The 19816-nt window shown below is 40.8% G+C and overlaps 1 protein-coding gene across 3 annotated transcripts in view; it reads left to right on the top strand.

Moving 5' to 3' along the window:
• doc2b (double C2-like domains, beta) overlaps positions 1–19816 on the top strand; it is a 218429-nt gene that overhangs the window by 170127 nt on the left and 28486 nt on the right. For 2 of the 3 annotated variants that reach the window (XM_015367828.2, XM_069184231.1), the window contains exons 12-13: positions 7153–7176; positions 18058–18132. In XM_015367828.2, the coding sequence (XP_015223314.2) occupies positions 7153–7176; positions 18058–18132 (99 nt within the window). The remainder of the gene's footprint in view (positions 1–7152; positions 7177–18057; positions 18133–19816) is intronic. The other variant, XM_006640820.3, reaches the window with a different exon arrangement.

Raw genomic sequence — 19816 nt, 5'->3', positions numbered from 1 at the left:
AACTCAATAAGTTGCAGGATCCCCCACCATCTCCATGTTCTTTGTATTTTCTTGCTTCTCAGAAACTGCATGCACACACATCATATTCTCTGTCCTCTTTTGGGGGTGAAACGTATTCGCTAAACCAGGATAGCAATCACAACAGCTGTCAGTTCTGCTGAAGCAACTTATCTTCCACGATTCATCACAGCTGTTCAAAGCCCAGCATCGATCCCTCGCTCCAGACTTGATGGAGCTCCCCATCAATAGCAGCACTGTGAGAGGCGGCAAATGAAGATTACATGCAGTGGCTTGCAGATTATACTGAGGGCAAAGTGCGCCAGACAGATACAAGCCTTTCACCAGGACCACTTGTTTAGAAACACCTCTGTCAATAGTATGTTTACCTTGCACAGCAGATAGAGGGTGGCAGCCGTGATTTCGTTTTTGCAGATTCATTTTTGTGGCAGGCTTGACAAATGCTGGGATATGTATGGTACATTTTCTTTAAATACCATGTTGAAGGCATTATGTCTTTGGTTGCTGAGCAAAGCTGCCTTGTCCTCTACATGTGAAGGTTCTCATATGTCAGTAGAGACAAATTTATTTGCCCTCCAGCATAACATATGTAAATGAGGCCTTGGACAAAAAGGTGGGAATGGAAAATTGGGAGAAAAAAACATTTGTATAGCGCTGACTGTCAGCTTCTCAGTTGTGCTGTATTCATTTTGTTAGTACATTTTGTCATATGAGCAACCAAGTGTAAATTCAAGAAAAAAATATTTTTTATTTAAGAAAATGTCTTGTTTTAGGAAACTGACCGTTTCCTCTTTTCTTCCCAACATGTTACAAAGTTCAAATCCAATTTAAAATGCATTCGGGATCTGACGTAGGCCAATGATTCTGAAACCAGTCTCTCTCTACCTAGCTAGATCGTACAGTATGTTCGGCCATTTGATTCGAGTCCACCCACTGAAAAAGAAAACCCTAGGATGTGGCAGGAGATCCCAAAGGATATCTGTCTGGGCATCAATCCTCACAGGACTGGAAAAACAGGACTGAAGCCCAAACTGACGTCTCTTGTTTGCCTCTTGGTGCTCAGATTTAAATGCCTTGTGGGGGTTTTGTTAACATTTATATTTATAAGAAGATTGCAAAGAGATTGTATGCTTTTATAAGGAACACAAAAAACATATTTTCCCTCCCACTCTTTATTCCACCCAAAATCTACATTCGGTGCACATCCCAGATAACAGCAGTAACGACAGGGTGCGTGGTGTAAACTCTCTGATACAAGTCCTACCTGCAGATGATTTAAGCAGCTGCAGGGAACTCAGAGTGTACTCCAACACCAGTGTATATGGCCTTAGAGGATACCCGTCTGTAATTTAGTTCACTCGGTCTTCTGCCCGCCCTGCAATTACTACTAAACTAATCTGCTGATGGGACATCTACCTAATAAGTCTGTAAGTAATAACAGTAACCACCACTTGAGTGAATACGTTATTTTGTCTGTGCTGCCTGGATGAAGCTTTAGAAGACAGAAAAGAAAAGAAATCTGCCTGCGAGACGCGATTATCAGTGGTTGCTGACCCCTTTCCACAAAATAGTACATTTTTTGATAGAGCGCATGGGGCTTCCTATATAGCAGTTATTCCAACATAATAACCCTATGGCCACTCTGTAGGGATTTTTCATTTGACCTTTCGGGAAAAGATCAGAGGTCAAGGGTTGATTAAGTTTCAGACCTCTGCAATATTCAATTTTAGAGAAAACTTCCAAATTTTGCGACAAATCCAATACAGCACCCAAGCCAAGCACTGACGCAGCTGCCCGTAGACCTTGTAAATCCTGTTAGATTTCAGGAGTTTTCATTCCGGGGGGTTTGCATATTCTGTTTTTTTATAACGAAAACAATATTGTCCTAAGAAACATTAGCCCCCTAAATTTGCAGGGATCACAACACTGGGGGGGATGGGGGACTCCAATAGATTATGATAATACTCATAACAATCAGCTATCCTCCTTCGTACTGTGTCCCAGATTGTCTAATGGGTTTTATTACATACTCTGTCATAACTGAGACTCTTTGGACTGTAAGTTAGAAGGCACTGATAAGATTTAATTATTTTCCACATTTGTTGCACAGAAGTCCCGCTACATTTACTGTGCCATGGAGGCATTTAAACTAATTGTGACACACAGGAGGGACTGAGGAAGATATATTGTAGCCGGCATGCCAGACACAGACGGTAATCGTTTTCATCTTCGGCTAATGGGTGTACGAGGAGGAGGGGATGAGCAGCAGTCATCCTGATCAAAGGCACATGTCAGCATCTTTGTGTCTACACACTCTTCACCTCTTGATATTTTTTGATGCGTTTATTTATCACACCTCTTTCTCTCTCCTTTCTGACGGTGCAGGCTGTCCCCGGCACCGCACAGACAGCGCAGCTACATGTCACCTTTACTGCTGCAAGCAGAGATCTCCCGAATATAAATCAGAATTAGCACAGCCCCGAGGCTCTCTCCCGTTAATATTTCATTAAACTGTATGAGAATTTGCGCTTCTCTGCTGACAGCAGTTGGCAGGTTGGTGGGGGCTGCTGAATTATGAAGCTGTCATCCATGGCGATTATTTTAAATTAAAATATAAATAAGTGAATAAATGCTGTTTGTTCAGTGAGAACTTGGGTGCCCGTTTGTCTTGTACCTTTATCCAAAGTGCCTCAGCTTTTAGAGAATATAATCTGTGACTTCTGTATTGTCCAAGACAAATAGACTGGATACATGAAGAAAGTGGCAGTGATCCATTCCTGTGTGCTGTGATTACCATTTTACGGTGCCCGTAAGAGACTCACGTATACACAAGTCCGACTTTTCAGACACGCATGTTTCAGAGCACATTAAGGCATTTTATTACATTAGTTGTTAGTAACTGTCAAAACCAGTGCTGGTTGTTTGTGTCTTTGATGATTTTGAACGGTAGTATCAAATCCCTTCGTAGTCTTATCTGTTAAAGACTTAAAAGGTTTGGTTCCTTAAGCTGGTCAGTGTAGAACTTTACTTTAAGATCCATAGTGTTTCTAGTTGCTATTCTCTAGACTGATTCCAGAGCTGCTATATCTGTTCTTCAACTTAGTGACCATTTTATTGTATACCTAGTAAAAAATCCAAATATATATTCAAATCTTAATAATATCCAGTTTTGTTTTAATTGCTCCCCCACATTGTCTAGCATATGTAAATATGCTTTGCCAATGTAAGCACCTCAGTGTTTTGCATAAGTAGCTTTTTCACCTGTGATAATTGCAGCCAGTAATTGATCTGTACTTTGGCTTCCATTCATGCCTATTGATGGCATCAGGCGACACGATGCTGGCATACATGGGAAAAATATTCAGAATTGATTTATTTGACAGTATAAGTCTGTTTTTCCCCCCAGTGGCCATGCAAAGCACATCTTTTGAGCTCCATCTATGAGCTCTCTGTGTTCATAGATGTTTTTCGACATATGTTATTTTCCAAGTCATCTGAATGACAGGGACCTCAGCCTGATCTTCCAGGTAGTTCCCTGCTTTCCCATTGAGGTATTAGTGCTGCAAGTAGTAGTATGACAATATGCTGAGCTACAGTTTCTCTCTGTGAAGATTGTAGACACTCCAATGCTGTCACCTCCCTGGAGTATCAATTCACCTGGCGATTGACTGAGGTCTGAGTTACATCTGTAAGTGTTTCAAAATGAAGTAACCAGCAATTTAAAGTACAAAATTGGAAGCTGTGAAACATCTAATATGAGCCACTTTTGGCAATGTCTGCATGTGACATCAATTACAATCCGGCAGAAAAATGAGTTATCCCATATTTTCCACAAGACACTTAAAAACATCCACCCATTTTCTAAATGCTTCATCCAATTCAGTGTCATGGGGGAGCCAGTGCCTATATCTGTAAGCTATGGGAGCAGTGCAGGGTCAACCCTGGATGGGATGCCAGTCCATTCCAAAATCTTGGAGACTGGTCAAGGATTATATCACTGTATATGGATTTCACTGTCAAGAAAAGTTTTTTTTAAATCATCTCACAGATATAGTTATGCTAGACCTTTTTTTAAGATATACTATATATATATAAAATATTATATATTTTTTTTATTTCAGGAGGCAGATTGGGTTCAATTCCAGACCTGGGGTGCAGTCTGTGTGGAGTTTGCATGTTCTCTCTGTGTTTGTGTGAGTTTCCTCTGAATACTCCAGATTCCTCCCCAAAGACGTATGGTAGATGAATTGGCTTCTGGGGAAACTGGCCCTCGTGTGGGTGTGTGCCTTGTGATGGACTGATGTCCCACCTTGCACCTGTTGCTTGCCGGGATAGGCTCCGGCTTCCTTGCGATTCTGTATAGGATGAAACAGTTTGAGGACGGATGGATGTTTTCATTCAATCCTCTATTTAAGCAGATAAATTAAGAATGATTTCTCATTTACTATGACAACTGGAATTTATATCCCCACAGGATATTTTTGACAAATGTGATTAAAAAATCTTTATTTTATAAATCAGATAAATAATGATAGTAATGTGCTTATGAACAGTTAGACTGTAATAGTAGCTAAGCATTCTACAATGCTTTTTCCTTTATAAAATTACACTTTCTCAAGATGATTATAATGCAGAGCTCTTTCCTGGGGCTTGAGAGCTATAACAGGGGAGCACAGTGTGTGGTGTGAACTTTTAAAAGCATGGCTCTCTGCAGTGCTTGTTCCTCTCCCACAGACTCACACAGTGTTATACGATTACATGTTAGAAATGTTAAAAGCCGTAAAGAAAGAAATACCACCTGCATAAATGCGCAATTGTGCCGTTTGACCATGTACAGTATGTAGGGGATCAGTGATTGATGTGGGGCTTTTTATAGACACACATCCTCAAAATGTCACTTGGAGAAAAGTCAATTGTAGTAAAATATGTTTGCTCAAAATCAGAATCTGCAACCCTTACAAAATTATACCATAATGCAGGAGAATTATTCCTTTTTCTGATGTGCAAAAACACAACTTGGATGGTTAACAAAGCCACTACTAACATGAAACATGATGAATGCTTGCACTGAGATTACCCGACATGCAGTAAACCAGCCTATTAACAGATAATACGACTACATTTAGCTCAACGACCTTCTGAGAATCTCGCCCCAGTTATTTAATTAAGTGGCAGAAGAAAATAGCACAGATGACTAAAATTAGGCAATGGGACCTTTTGTATTCATTACCAATTGATTTCAGCTGTGTCCATGCTGGACCTATCTGAACCACTGAAAGGGCCTTTCCAGTGTAAAGACTGAAGAGCTCCTTCCATGTGGGGAATTATTCTAGTTGTGCTGAATTCAGCCAGTGAGAAGGTCTGCATTAATAAAGATTTCTTCAGTCATACGGCTGTTCAGTCCTGCTGCTGGAGGTCCTGTGTGTCCGTGGGTTTTCTAGATTTCTTTAAAGCAGTGGTCCCTGGAGATCTGGGAAAAGCTCTTAAATTGGTCCTATTATAAGCCAGTAACCAGCTAGTTTTATTGTGAAGAGCTGTATGGAAATGAACTCCTGAAACACTGGCTCTCCAGTAACAGGATTGGACAGCCAAGGCATTGGATATCCCAGTGTTACTGGCAAATATTAGTGTTGATGGCTATAACATGATGATTAAAGACTCAAAACCCTGAAGCATGGACAGATACAGATGATGAAGAGTAGTGCAAAGCTGCACACTGCATGTCAGGTATTAATTTACAGTTTATTTTGTGCCTAAGCTTTATAGACTCATAGCAAAACACACATATTATTTCAGCTTCTAAATATAAATCAAACATAAAACAGAAATCGACCAGGCCTACATATGTTCTGGTTAAGGTAGAAACTACTTTCCACTCCACCAATTAACAAACATATCACTCAAAGTATTTGCAAGAATACCTATGATTAATATTCTCAGGCACTCCTGGTTGCTTGGTTTTATTTTCATAACAAATATGATTTCATAAGTCCCACTTTTTAACTCAGCAGGATATTTAGATCTTTTACTATATGTTACCACTCAGACATTCTCAAATATTTAAGGCCTGCCTGTGGCATTAACCTTCCACCATAACCCACTGGGCTGTATCCCACATACAGTAAGTGTTTCTCAAATGGGCTTCAGCAAGGTCACACTTAAACACAGCTTTAGGATATGAATCACTCAAAAGAAAGCTCTTAACTTTGAAGGTGGAAATGATCAGATCAGCGTGCTTCCCAATGCATAGCCAATCGCAGAATCTATAAGGTAAATCTACGGCAAGGGCTCTCCACTCTCTGTGATTCCTTGTCTCCTAGATAGAGACCTAAGCAAGGGTTTACCTGGTGTATCTGATCACTTGTAAAGGCTCAAACAAAGTTTGAGGGAAGGTATTGTAGATCACAGAGGCACCATGCAAAAAGACAAGTTTCTACAAATTGCTGTATCACCAATAGTGGCGCAATGGGAGAGCAACTGCACAGTGCACTCAAATCCTTGTAACAATAACAGCTCTAGTGACATACATTCCCGTTTAAACCTCATCTAGCTCCCACACTCTTCAGGTGTTTAAATGAACCTTGTGTCTGAGACTGCAGCACCCGGAGGAAACCCACACAAACAAGGGGAGAACATACAGGCTCCACACAGACAGTACCCCAGATCTGGAATTGAACCCAGGGTCCCGGTGGTGCGAGGCAGTGCCTGCTGACCACTGCGCCACCATGTCGCCCGTCTGTATATCTATATAAATACTTGCAAGTTGCCATTTTCTTCTGAGTACATCAGGTATACTGTACTTTGAACATGAATCTCTTCATGCTGCATTAAGCTTCCTTTGAAATGCCCTCGACTTCTCTAACTTCACGGGTGTAGCAGACAGTGGAGTGACTGCTCTCTGCGTGTGTGCCCTTGCTCGCTTGTCCTGATCGGGCAGCATGCCAAACCAGCCCCCACCCCCCTTCCAGGGCAGGGCTGAGAGCCACACGCCACTCTCTCCGGTGTTCGCTAGCACTTGATTGTAACATCTCACACTGTTTTCTTTTTCCTCTGTTTATTCTCTCTCCATCTGCTCGCCCCCCTCTCTCTCTCTTTCTCGCACGCACTCTCCCTGCATGGCTGGGCCGAGAACAGCTCCCAAAACCCAGGTACAGGAAGGTAAGAGGCTCAGACACACAGCCTCCCGTAGTCAAACCCAGCCCCCCTCCTCCCAGTCCTCCTCCAGATTATCATCCTCAGTCAAACCTGCTGCCCCCATGAGACCCCAGCTGACTGCCAAAAGCTTTAAAGTGCATACATTTAACCCCAAAGAGCTTTTACAAAAGATGCACACCTGTTATTTCTATATACTGTATGTTTGCCTTGTGCATCTAAAGGAAAATCTTAGTAATCTCATTTCAAATTCCTTTAAAGATTGACAACCATGTGGGTGGAATTTACACTTTAAAGCCTGTAGCCCTTCAGAAACTTGACATCTCAAAGTGATTTAGTTTAACTCTATATAATAGGGGTGGCTAAACCTGGTAGCAGAAAGAGACAATCAGGCAGGTTTTATTTATTCCCCTTAATCATTAATTTATTAAGATTTGGAACAATTTTGTTTTAACTGCTTACACAGACTATGTGTTGAGGTTTAGAGATTATTTTAAATAAGACTGCCAACACCCTGTATCTCACAGGATCCACAGTTGGCCATTCCTGGCTTAATTGAACTAATTAACTTACTAAATTGATCAAGGAGTTTCAGGTCTTTACAGATTGATGACAGCATGAACTGTAAGACCCTATAATGACCAGGGTTGGCCCACCCCTTTATAGATTATTCCCACCACCAATTGGTTGTGTTATTCAATTGGGTTTCCCCACTTGTACACTGTCATCTGACCTAAACATTATATATTTTCTCTTCCCTTTTTTAGCAATGTGCTCATTTTAAAATCCAGTTTCTCCCATCCTTAGGTTGTGTGTATGTACAGTAAGTTCAAGCCTGATGTTTTCAAGTTAATGTCATCTTAGTTTCAGGCAAAAAAAAAACGATGGTATTTCTTTTCTAGACGTGTCATTAAGATCAACGCTTCTGTAAAAGACAGAATTTGGTTTTATTAAAGTAAGACAGAGGTAACACCAACTCATAGCTGTGCTATGTCCCAATGCATAAACGCAGAACTCACTTTGAAAGGCTTTAAGCAGCTAACAAGGTTTTAAGGTCTTTTGGGCTGTTTAGTTCACCGCATTTCCAATCATTTTTTATTTTGATGGAAGTTTAAACAAGAAAGGAAAACAACAAAACTTACCTCTGTGTTAATAAGTTAATAGGACTTGAGCTAACTCAGCTGGTACAGTAATTAAACCCCAGATCCAGAAACATATCAAAAACATAATTTTAGTAAACGATATATGGAAATACAAATTATGAACACTCAGCAGTTTCTGTGAGTGACATCACAACAGGCCAGGCCACAGGTGTCAGCCTATACATCTGCATGGGATTAATGTCCAAGACAAGGAAACCGTCCCGCAAGTAAGAGGTAATAATCTCAGAATTTATCTACAAAGTAATGAAGCAGAACAGCTTTAGTTTTATTAGTTCTTTCATATACTGTAATGTCACTAAATGCTCCTATTGAAAACAAACTGATCATCATAGATAAAATAAATCTCTTTGTTCCCACACATCAAACAATACATTATTTTGTATAACTAAAATGTACATAGATGTATTTGTCATAAAGGCCATTTTCTGATGACAGATTTTAGATATTGCTAAAAGCATAGTAATATGCAAGCCTAGATAAATATAGGCTCTGTACTATATAGCGAACTACAGCTTATGAGAGCTACACACTGTTCTCATAACTCTTCATCCCGTTAACAGTTTGCCGAAGGGGGTCAATTTTATACTGTATTATTGTTTCTGGGGATCAGCCCACGCTGTTCCCCTCGTCCTGCATTTGATGCCTTACCAAACTATTATTATAGATTTACACTTTGTCTATGTTCTTTCACTCCAGCCATAAAATATCTGCTTCTACTATTTATCCATATAGTGTACATGTTGGCCAGCATTATTGAGGCTGCTGATTCTGCTATGTGATTTATACAGAGAGTTCTTAGATAATATTGGCTGTGACTGTGCTGGTTCGACTGTCCCCTGCAGGATTTACTGAGCTGGTTTACCTGGACTGTTGAACAGGTTTGGCATCACACATGTATGCAGTTTCTGCTAGAGAGTTTCAATAAGCTGTCTTACCATAAATGTGCACTTTGTCACCTTATAAGCAACAAGTAAACTTGCAGGCATGTTTACAAAGAGTAATTCCACCCCACAGAAGGACTGTTGCAGTCACTGCACACCATGTTCAAGCAATGCATTCATTCAGGAGACATCTGCCACTCAATTTCAGTAATCCATCTCACCATCCCGTTTTTGCTAAAAATCTGATTCAAAATCTTTATTTAAAACAAACTATGGATTGAGGTGTTGCACGGATCATTAAATGCTAATTCAAGTGTAGTGTAACAAATGCTATTGGTTCCAGTACTTATTTGTTGTGTTTTTAATATCTCCCAGTATATTAACTAAGCCTTAACTAGATACATTTAACCATCTTTATTGGGCCTTTAATTACTCAGAATGTAAAGAGACCCAAAACATTTGCACCCTAAAAGACTAGTATTAGGGATTTCTAAGACATGATTTCTAAATGCATTAACAGTTAAATAATAAGAGCATCACATCATTTTCAATTTTTATTTCTCTCCTGATTCTGAGAACCTCCCCCCCCCCCCCCCATAAAAAGGCAAGTGATGAAATTAAAATTCAAGCAAAATGCCGAAGAGGTAAGATAATTATCTTGACAAGACTGATTGCGTTTCCGATTTTTTAATAGAATATTTATTTGCTTATTACAGTCATTGCTGAAGGTGCTGTTCACCAAAAACACTCACTTTCCCTCCTCCCTCCCTCGCGAACGCACCCTGAACATTTCCTCACGCTCGCTCATCCCTCTGCTCCCAGGACAGAGCTAAATGTCTCCATCAATCACCTGTCGCAAACGCTGCAGAATTAACTCCTTCCTGCCCAGCTCGGGGAGACCAAGCTTGTACAGTGTGGGCAGGTCTCTCCTGTCCAAGTGATTAGCCCATGAATATCCACACACAGCCTTGCCATGGATCATTGATTTCTCGAGCCATTGAGCAGGACAGCAAGGCACAAGACCCCGTGTCAAATTCTCAGAGGGCTGTTAAGTGTGGGGCGGGGGAATTCAAATTAAACACCATGGTTGCTGTGATACTCAGAGCTCAGCCACTATGGCAGTCGTCTCCTTCAGGCTAAGAAGACATCCATGTCATTATTGTCAATAATGCATTTTGTTTTGTTTGGATTTTATTTTAAGTGTCTAGCCTCCCCAGCTGGCGTGTCTATCCCCAGACAGAATTATGAGAAGAGTCATATTTATAATTGAATAAAAAAACTGAAAGATGAGCCGGGAGACCTACTGTCCATATGATAGTGCCTGTCTAATACAGGTTGCGCACAGGCTGGGAGAACTGAAGGCTTGTGGGTGTCCCTTTTAACTCCTGCCCTAGCCAGTCATCTATTTGTGCAGGCTTATATGTGATTTTTCAGCACAAGGGTGAAGAGTTTCCATTCAACCTCACAGCAGAATTGTGAGTGGTGACATTATCTGTTGTTTCACACTGACATCCTTCATTTTCTAACCACTTCTTCCAGTTCAGGGTCGTGGGGGTACTGGATCCTATCCCAGTGAGCACCTGGTACAAGGCAGGGTACGCCCTGGATGGGATGCCAGTCCATGACAGGGCACTCATTCAGACACCCAATCATATCAGGGTCATAGCGGGTGATGAGCAGATAGCTGGTGATGGAGAAGGCTATACCAGGGTTCGAGCCCCGATGCTGCCCATGTTTTTTGTCGTACTTTACAACCGGAAAAAGATCAAGGCAAACTAACCTTCTTTGGGGTCTTTGCCCAGTTTAAGTGGACGTGAGCCATTTGGGTCTGTGCGGCAGCACCATGTTTTCTTCAAGCCTAGGCAGCTGGTTGTCAGAGAAATGGACAATTTCAGAGATAAAAGGATTTAAATTTGATCAGCAGCTTTTGTCGGGGAGCTCAGGGGGAAATACACAGAGGAAACGCAGGCACCAGAAGAGCCAGCGCTGGGTAAATTGGTATGGATGACTAGGTATGTGAGGCGGGCATTGAGACATCCTGATGTAAGGCACCCATCTGCACTCACACATGCCGTTTCTTCTTCCTCCCTAATTATGATCAACTGCCTATTCAACAGCAAGATGGCAATCAGGAGAGCATTACAGCAGGCTGCTACTCTGGGCCTGTGCGCCCCTTGTGAAATTAGTGCTGTCTTCTCAGTGGATTTCCTACACACTTGCAGTTGCTGGGTTTGATTTTGAATGTCTGTCTAATAAACAGTTATCTGGTTTGACTTGAGGGGTATCGTGTTGGATTATTTTTAATCCAGATAGATTTCATTACGTAAACAATGGTCACTTGTCTGGCTTGTTTTTTCCAAGATGGGGCCAGGTGTTACCTGTCTAATGATTTCTTTCTATGTTACTGCATCTTCTTGGTCTTAACACCTCCAATCCACTTGTTTTTCGACACATTCAGGAAACACAGACCCCGTACCGGATGTTCAGTTTTAAAAGAGGTGCGTCTTCTACTGAAAGCAATGCCAGTGTGGTCCCTGAGAGCCCAGACAGTTCTGGCCAGTATAGTGCCACACTGTCCTATTTGAAACTTCAGCCATCAACACTGAAACTCACAACAGCCAGGAGAAGAATAGCGTTGCAGTTCCCCTTTAAGATGCTGTGTGGAAACTTCTCGCATGATGCAAAACAGTCATTTCCTCCATACAGCCTTCCACTATCTTTCACTTATGTCCCATTTTGTTTAATTACAAGTTATGTGCAATTCATTAAAGCTTGAATGAATGAAACTGAACACACTGAACAGTGGCATTAGTAGTTCAAGGGAAGTAAGTAAATAATTACAGTGAGTTATAGTCTTTTGCCAGAAACTATTGTTGAATTTAGTATTCATTAATAATTATTAATTGTTCATAATTATTCAAGAAGAACTGTTGCACAATTCAAGGTACAGAACAATTTTCATTTTTGGTAGATCTGAGAATGTTTTTTTAAGAAATTGTGACATTTTTGAGAGACAGCGCCTCAGGCAGTACAAATGGGTATTAAGATAAGGCAGGCTTGGGAGAGAACTGCCTTCGTGTCTGCCTTCAGACAGTAAGCTGCTGTTTGCTGTCTGTATTCATTGCTACTGATTGCCCCTGCAGTTTTCATCATTAGTCTACATAGCAAACAGAAAATTAAAAACAAAAGATAATTCTCAGTTACGTTCATAATTATGCATTTAAAAATTGACATGAAACCTGTGCCACTTCTTAATTACTAGGTTAGGCTATTTTTCTTTCCTCATCTGGAGAGGAAACTCTTAATTACTGCTTTTATCCTGACAAGTATTCCCATTGATAGCCCTTCCTGACTTTAACTTCACAGTAAAGAAGCACAATTGGTCTGCAACTCAAGCTAATGGAGTCTCAAAAGTTATAGTAGAAAAGGCTATTGCAAAAATACCCAAAGAACAGCAGGAGATCAGCTGAACTGAGATGCAGAGGAAAATAATAATAAAACAGCCCACTGTAGGCTTATACATCTCCCTGTGCATCTTGTGTTCTGTTGCCAAGACCAGCTCTGGCTGAGATACCCAATGCCTGCTAAAGTCTTAATGGGAGTAGGAGCTTATTTAAGTAGAGAAAATGAAGGTTTCCTCATTAAAAGATCATCCAATCACAGGGTTTGCAAGAAGCTCACGCAATACAGGTGCTTTCTCTAAGCGCAGATGGAGCTCTGTGTTTCATAGGCCACAGTTTTCACCCTGGTTCACGTCACTAGCTGATTGTGTGCGGGCTAACCTGGAGCTAGACTATCCCAGCATGCAACAAGGGCAAGGCAGGTTACACCCTGGGCAAGACACCAGTCCATCACAGGGCAGACACAGACACGCACACTTGCACCAGGTCCAGTTCTCCCAGAACCTACCTTAACCTGCCAGTTTGGCTTTGGACTGCAAAAGGAAACAAGAGCCCCTGGAGGAAACACACACTTGAACAAGGAGAACACTCCACACAGATAGCACCCCAGAAATTGAACCCAGGTCCCCAGCGCTGCGAGGTACCAATGCTGATGACTACAGCACCGTGCTGCTGTAACAGTTTGTATGAATTATATTTTGCTGGGAAACTAGCAAAGGTGTAATCATTGGAGGCACCAAGAGTGTGCTTAAGCACAACAAGGAAAGAGTCCACAGAAAATAAGTACGTTCCAAAGAACTGCCAGGAGGATGCAGATTCAATATCTCATTGTCTGGGGACATCATTTCTGAATTCCTTCCATCCTTTTCAACGTATTTCCCTGGGATTTCTATTGCTTTGGTGTTTTTTGTCTGTGTGTGTTTTAAGCGGAATGTAACAGTACTGAAGTGCCAAATAATTCCTCCTGGAAAACCCCCGTGTCTTCACATCCCCATTCCATGGTGAATGGGATTGTATGGTGGAATGTTTTGTGCAGTTATCCGAACATAAGAACATAAAGGTTACAAACGAGAGGAGACTGCTTGGTAGTTAGTAATTGATTGACCAGGGATCCTGTCCTTTCTTGAAAGAAACCAATGTAGCGACTTCAACAACATGACTGGTTAGCTTGTTCCGTCCTCCCACAACCTTTGGACGAAGAGTTCCCCTGTTCTCCGAGTTATATGAACTTTCGCTTAGTTTCCACTTGTGTCCTCTCGTTTGTGTTTGACAGGTTAGTAAAAGTTCCTGAGTCAGGCGCCCTTGTAGTCTTCTGTGTTCAAGACTGCAAAGGTTCATTTCCTTTAGCCTGTCAGCACGTTCCTTCAAGCCCCAGAATGGATCTGGAGTCTCCTCCCTGGACTGATTCAAGAACAGAGATATCTTTTAAGATCCTAACATTCTCGTTAGGTAGAAAATGTTTTTTAAAAGTTTCACTTTTCTTCTCTGTAATAATGGGTTGTTAACTCCTGTGCAAGCTGTTGTCAAACCTCGTTGAAGAGCCTAATGGAATTAGGAAATTCCTGAGGGACTGCAAAGTCACTTTGTTTAATTCCCATAGGGAAATGTTAGACTGTGTTGTGAGCTGTGTACATGCACTGCATGACAGAACAACCACAACTGACAGCTGGCTCCAATCTATTAGAACAATTTGAGATGGATTTTCAAATTTGCCCCCCCACCTGAAAATAATTAGTGCATTCAGTGAGTGAGGAAACTTCACTTCTCCTATAGTTTATCCTATTGTATATTTATCTAGAATTGACATTGCAATTCAGTTATCTTGTAAATCAGTTTAAATACAATTTGATGTTTGACTTAGTTACTTTATATAGCATAAGAAACATACATGTTGTTTTATGACTTCTCTTTATGTTTATATCAGACACCCATTTATGCTGTACGTTGGTGTCTATTTCCAGATATCAATATACATTGTCCTCAGTAAGACAAGTAAGGTTACTGGTTTGGTCTTATTGTAAGGAGCTTTAAAAGTTGACATCAACTCTGTGTTCTAATCAGTCTGCAAAAATACTTGTACTGTACCTTACAAGATTAAATTGTAGTTAAAATTCAGACTTAAGAACCATGAAGCATCACAAGGTAAGATAGAACTGCAGGATCTGATAGCACTCATAACAGCAAGGCTTGTTGTGTTAACACACAGGCATTGACTGTGCTGTGGTGCACCAGTGAAAAAAAGCGAAGATTAAATCAAGGTGTCTTATCAGTTTTAGGGAGCATGGGTTATTGATCCTATCCACACTGTTATTTTCTTCCATCAATCAGTTCTCTTAAGGAACCAGCTGAAACAGATTTTATTTCTGCCTACACACTTGGGTATGTTTGCATAGCAACTGTTTTTTTTTCTGTTGGCTCAAGTAGCTGAAAGCCACACTTTTATTGACCCGCAGCTCTTAATAAACACAGGAGGAAACTCCTTAATAGATTGAACAGTGTTAGTGTGGACAGCTGTTCGATTTCCCATCTGAAAGAGTTAATTTTTCCCTCAGGGAGATCGACTGTATTGAAAGCCTTGAGGAGAAATTCAAGAATGCAGCTGAAAAAGTTATACATATATAAATGTACGTAAAATCGGAGTCCCTGGTGTCTGTGTGCTTGGGCCATCCTGTGGCTCTGCCTGACAGACCTTACACATCACAAGCAGCACACTGTTCCTGTATGCAGCACCACACCTTGATGTTCTTTGACAAATGACCTTCAGATCTTGAGGTGGCGCATAGGGGAAGGGGGTTAATCTCGAACGAATCTAGGATTTACCAGAGAACTGGGAGATCCAGATACTGTACCAAAAACAAATCATTTCCTTGTCCAGACATTGGCCAGGAAAAGGCTGGGGGTCAGGACAGAGGAATTGACAACTTGATGCAGGCCTCATCCCCTTACCCACCTTAAGAAATGCAGCTTTGGCAAGAATACAGGGAAACATGGTGTATCCTTACTTACTTTCTGACTTTTATTGGAAATTAAGGAAATTTGCTTTGCAGGCAGGTAAAAGACTTAAAACAATATGCAATACATTTAACACAGTATGGACAAATCAGAAACATAGATGTACTGTATGATGAGAAAGAAAAAATATATGAAGAAAAATATAACAATCACTTGTCCACATTTGTTGTGCGAGGCGTGGTCATGACAGTCCTTGGTTTTATTGTCCTTCTGCACTATGTGCTGGGCATTGATGACTGACAGCCGTTGCTGTCGTCCACCAATAATTCTGCTGGCTACCTTCACAATCCTGCTCAGTCTGTTTTTATTGCGTGTAGTAAGATTAATAAACCAGGCTACCCCAGTGAATGTCAGGACAGATTCAATGAATGTTCTGTAGAATAAGCTCATTATTGTAAGACACACATTGGAAGAGCACGGTTTTCTTAGGAAGAACAGTCGCTGTTGGCTCTTCTTACATAAGTCATCCATGTTTTCCTCAAAGGTAAATCTGTAATCAACAACACTCCCAAGATATGTAGACAATTGACTGTTGACATTTTCAGTTTCTTGCTCCTCAGTGACTGTTGCTTTTGCAACTGGTGGTAGCTTTCTGTAAGTTATCATGTCTTGGCAGTTTTGGATTGTATTTGACACATTAAGTCAAAAGAAGGAGTTGTTAACATCATTCAGCACAATAATCACCTTATAGGCCCATGATGGAGGAGACTGACAATGACAGAGTCATCAGCAAACTTAACGATGTTTCTGTCTCCACAAGGGCTCCTAAAGCTGTCTGTGTTAAGGATACACAGTACAGGACAGGGGATAACACAGAGCCCTGAGGAGAGCCACTGGAAGAACAAGAGTGCTCTGATATAAGACCATTTACCCTCAGTCTTTGTGATCTGCTTGTCAAAAAGTCTAAGATCCAACCTACAATTTTAAAGTCTAGATTAAAATTTGACAGTAATCTTTCCACTAACAAGCGTGGTTGAATGGTGTTAAAGGTTGATGAGAAATCTATAAATAAAAGCCTGGCATGTGTCTTGGGAACTTCTAGATGTGAATATAAAAAATTCATACATGCATGTATGCCATGTATAAAAAATGATTGTACTGCAGCAGTTCCAACAAGCTATAAAACTGTCATGTTTGGAGGCAGTTTGCCAGATAGTGATCTCTCCAAGTGAAGATGGAGAGTTCCAGTAAGCCTGCTTCTTTAAGGCGACTGAATAAAATCTTCCTAATTTCTGTGTCTTGAGATTGATCGCCCTTTCTGCAGTATTCATCTCTGACATACACCAGTTCTAACAGATTTATTGGTTTATTTAAAACAGGAACATCAGCCATTTAAAATGACCCAGAGCCTTACATCTGTTTTCTCTGGTGTTGTTTTCTGAATTGAATATATGTATGAGGAGTCCAGACAAAGAAAAGGGCCTTTTTACCCTGAGATTCCCATTTCAAGTTCAGATACTTGCAGTAACTCATATCATTCAGTGTCTGGATACTTAAAGAAGGAGTGTGTATAATCTGCAGTACTAACTTGATCATCAAGGCCTTGAGACATAAAGGCTTTAAGGAGACTTAGTGATACATGCTTAGTGATATTAACACAATATCTCAATTACAACACCTAACACCAAGACTGCCTGTGGTCAGGAAATGCACAAACTATCTGACAGGAACACTATTCCCTCTGCCCATGTGATGTGTCCCATTGACGCAGGTGAGCCTCAATGGCGTATGTGTTCTCCGTGGAGATCAGCAATCCCACCAGCTCTTTTTTAAGCACTTATGTATTTTAGTTGATTTAAATTAACCCACACAAGCGCTCCCACGCGTTGTTTAGTTCCTCAGAATGAATGGTATTAATAATGCAGAAAAAATGCTTCCAGGAGCCATAGCAGAATGACTGACAGGAGAGCTGATCCTGCAGCCATGCAGTTCCTGAAGGCAAATCAACAGCAGCACAAACTGTCAGTGTTTAGTTTCCCTGTTTTCTTTCTGATTACCCCGAAAGAAGAGTGAAATGCTATCAGAATCATAAAAATAGTTTTCTAAATCCCCTGTATTTAGATCAGCCAACAAACTATTTCTTAGATTAGATGAATCTACAAATATTAAAATGTGTTAAATGTTTTGCATGGCTATACATGTACAGTAACAGCAGGGTTGTGTATCGAAATCCCAAGTTGTTGAAACCTTAGGCATCCAGTATCCCAGTTGCTTAAGTCAGTTCAGCTGTATAAAGGAGCACTGGCATTGATGACAGAAGCTAACCAACAATGGATTGAAATCCCATCCAGGGTGTGTCCTATACTCTCTGTTCCCCACCTCTCGAAAAGATATGATGTGGTCCTACACCCAAGATCTCGTTCTGCAGGAAAGCATTTTCATAAAAAAAGCTGACACCCTCCTCCGACCCTCTCTTCCTCTCTCTTCTAGGGGCTCAAGCCAATGGACCACAATGGGCTTTCTGACCCCTATGTCAAGCTGCACTTGCTGCCTGGAGCGAGTAAGGTAACAGAGTTCTCTTCTTTGCACTTTTCATGGGATTTCACTCTTTCTTTTGACTTTCCTCCTCCTTTCCCAACAAACTCACGCAGCTGTCAGTAATGAATAAATTACCTTGTTAATCCCCAGTTGTATACTAATGACATGACCTGCTGAATTTACTCTCCTTCAGATGTTTATTAAATAATTCATTAAAAGTGGACACAGGCATATGGGCTCAATTGCACCACTTGCAAGATCATAAGCACATAGGCTTTGATGACTGTGTGTTTCAGTGCTACAGATGTCTTTCTGGCTCAATCGGTGTATACACCCAGAAAGCAAACATTCCTGCAGACTTTATGTCAAAACACTTTTTGTGGCCCCTGAAATAATAAGTTATGAATAAGGTTATTGCATGCTGTTGTTCTACCTGTATTTTGAAACCTGGGTATTAAATGGGTTTTTCTTAATATTCTGATTAATACAATGTATGCTGCTTAATGTAATTTGAATCATATTCCTATTAATTTTATATTTGGAATTGACCATTTGTTTTAGCATGTACTGCAGAATATAGAATCGCAATTTCTTTAAGCACTGAGTTTTTAAGCAATGACTCCTCTACTGCACAGGAAAAATGAGGACTGACAGTCACGCTCCTCCAACACACTCACTTGTCAGAGGCATTTGTCATTTGACACACCTACAGTATAGCTCCACAGTGCCAGACAGGAGAGTTTCCATCAACTGGAAGAGCAGTGTTTCTCCCACCCATGTCACTGCAAGCCTGGCAGGAGCTGCAGCAGTCATGGTTTCAGGACCCAGATTCACTGCCGCCCAACTCCCCCTGCAGGAGCTGTGCCAATGTGGCGTCTGTAAAACTGGCCCTAGTGTGAGTGTGTGTGTCTTAGGCTCCATCTCCCCCACCCAGACTCCGTACTGGATAGGAGGATTAGAAATGGGATGGATGGGTGCAGCCTTACATGTGCACTATAGTTAATTAACTTATTATCAATAATTCAATTTAACAGCTCACGGCATGCTTCTGCATCAGTCCAAAACTGATGGAGATATTTTGAATACCTCTCTTGAGTTTGTCTTCAGTGCCGTCTGTGTCTGAATGTAAGGAAGGAGCTCTCCTGCTTGAGCAGTGTAATACAACCACACTTTATCGACAGGACATTAAGCTACGTTTCCACACAATTTCACTTCACAGTTATTTTATGCACACAGTGAAATGCACATTGAAGGTTCAGAATACCATTCAAAATCTTTCAGAAAGTACTCAGTCACTAGGACTTGTCAGGCCTCAATGAAAACAACTGTTAGATTAAAAAGAGAAGGCAACATGTTTATTGACATCTGTGTTTGTGTATATTCTTCTATGTCTTTGTCAAGACCGTGTAAAGAAGCAATTAAACAAAAACAAACAGTTTTGGGGTATGGATTAAGCTATGTGGAATGCGTGTCAAGAAATATTAAAGAAATATGCTCAAGCTTAAGAAGTATTAGTAAGACCTCCTTTAGAATATTGTATTCAGTTTGGATCCCGACAACACCAAAAAGGAAATAAGGAGTTCAACAAGTACAACAAGAAAGATTCTTGGTCTCAGGGAATTATTGTACAGGGGCAGGATAAACGAGCCAAATCACTTCAATTTAGAGCAAAAGCAATTAAGAGTAAGTCAGATCCATGTATGTCCTCTAA

This window comes from Lepisosteus oculatus, chromosome 26 (genome assembly GCF_040954835.1).
Source record: "Lepisosteus oculatus isolate fLepOcu1 chromosome 26, fLepOcu1.hap2, whole genome shotgun sequence".
Lineage (NCBI taxonomy): Eukaryota > Metazoa > Chordata > Actinopteri > Semionotiformes > Lepisosteidae > Lepisosteus > Lepisosteus oculatus.
The sequence above is the reverse complement of the archived record's forward strand: the minus strand, read 5'-3'. Positions and strand labels throughout refer to the sequence as shown.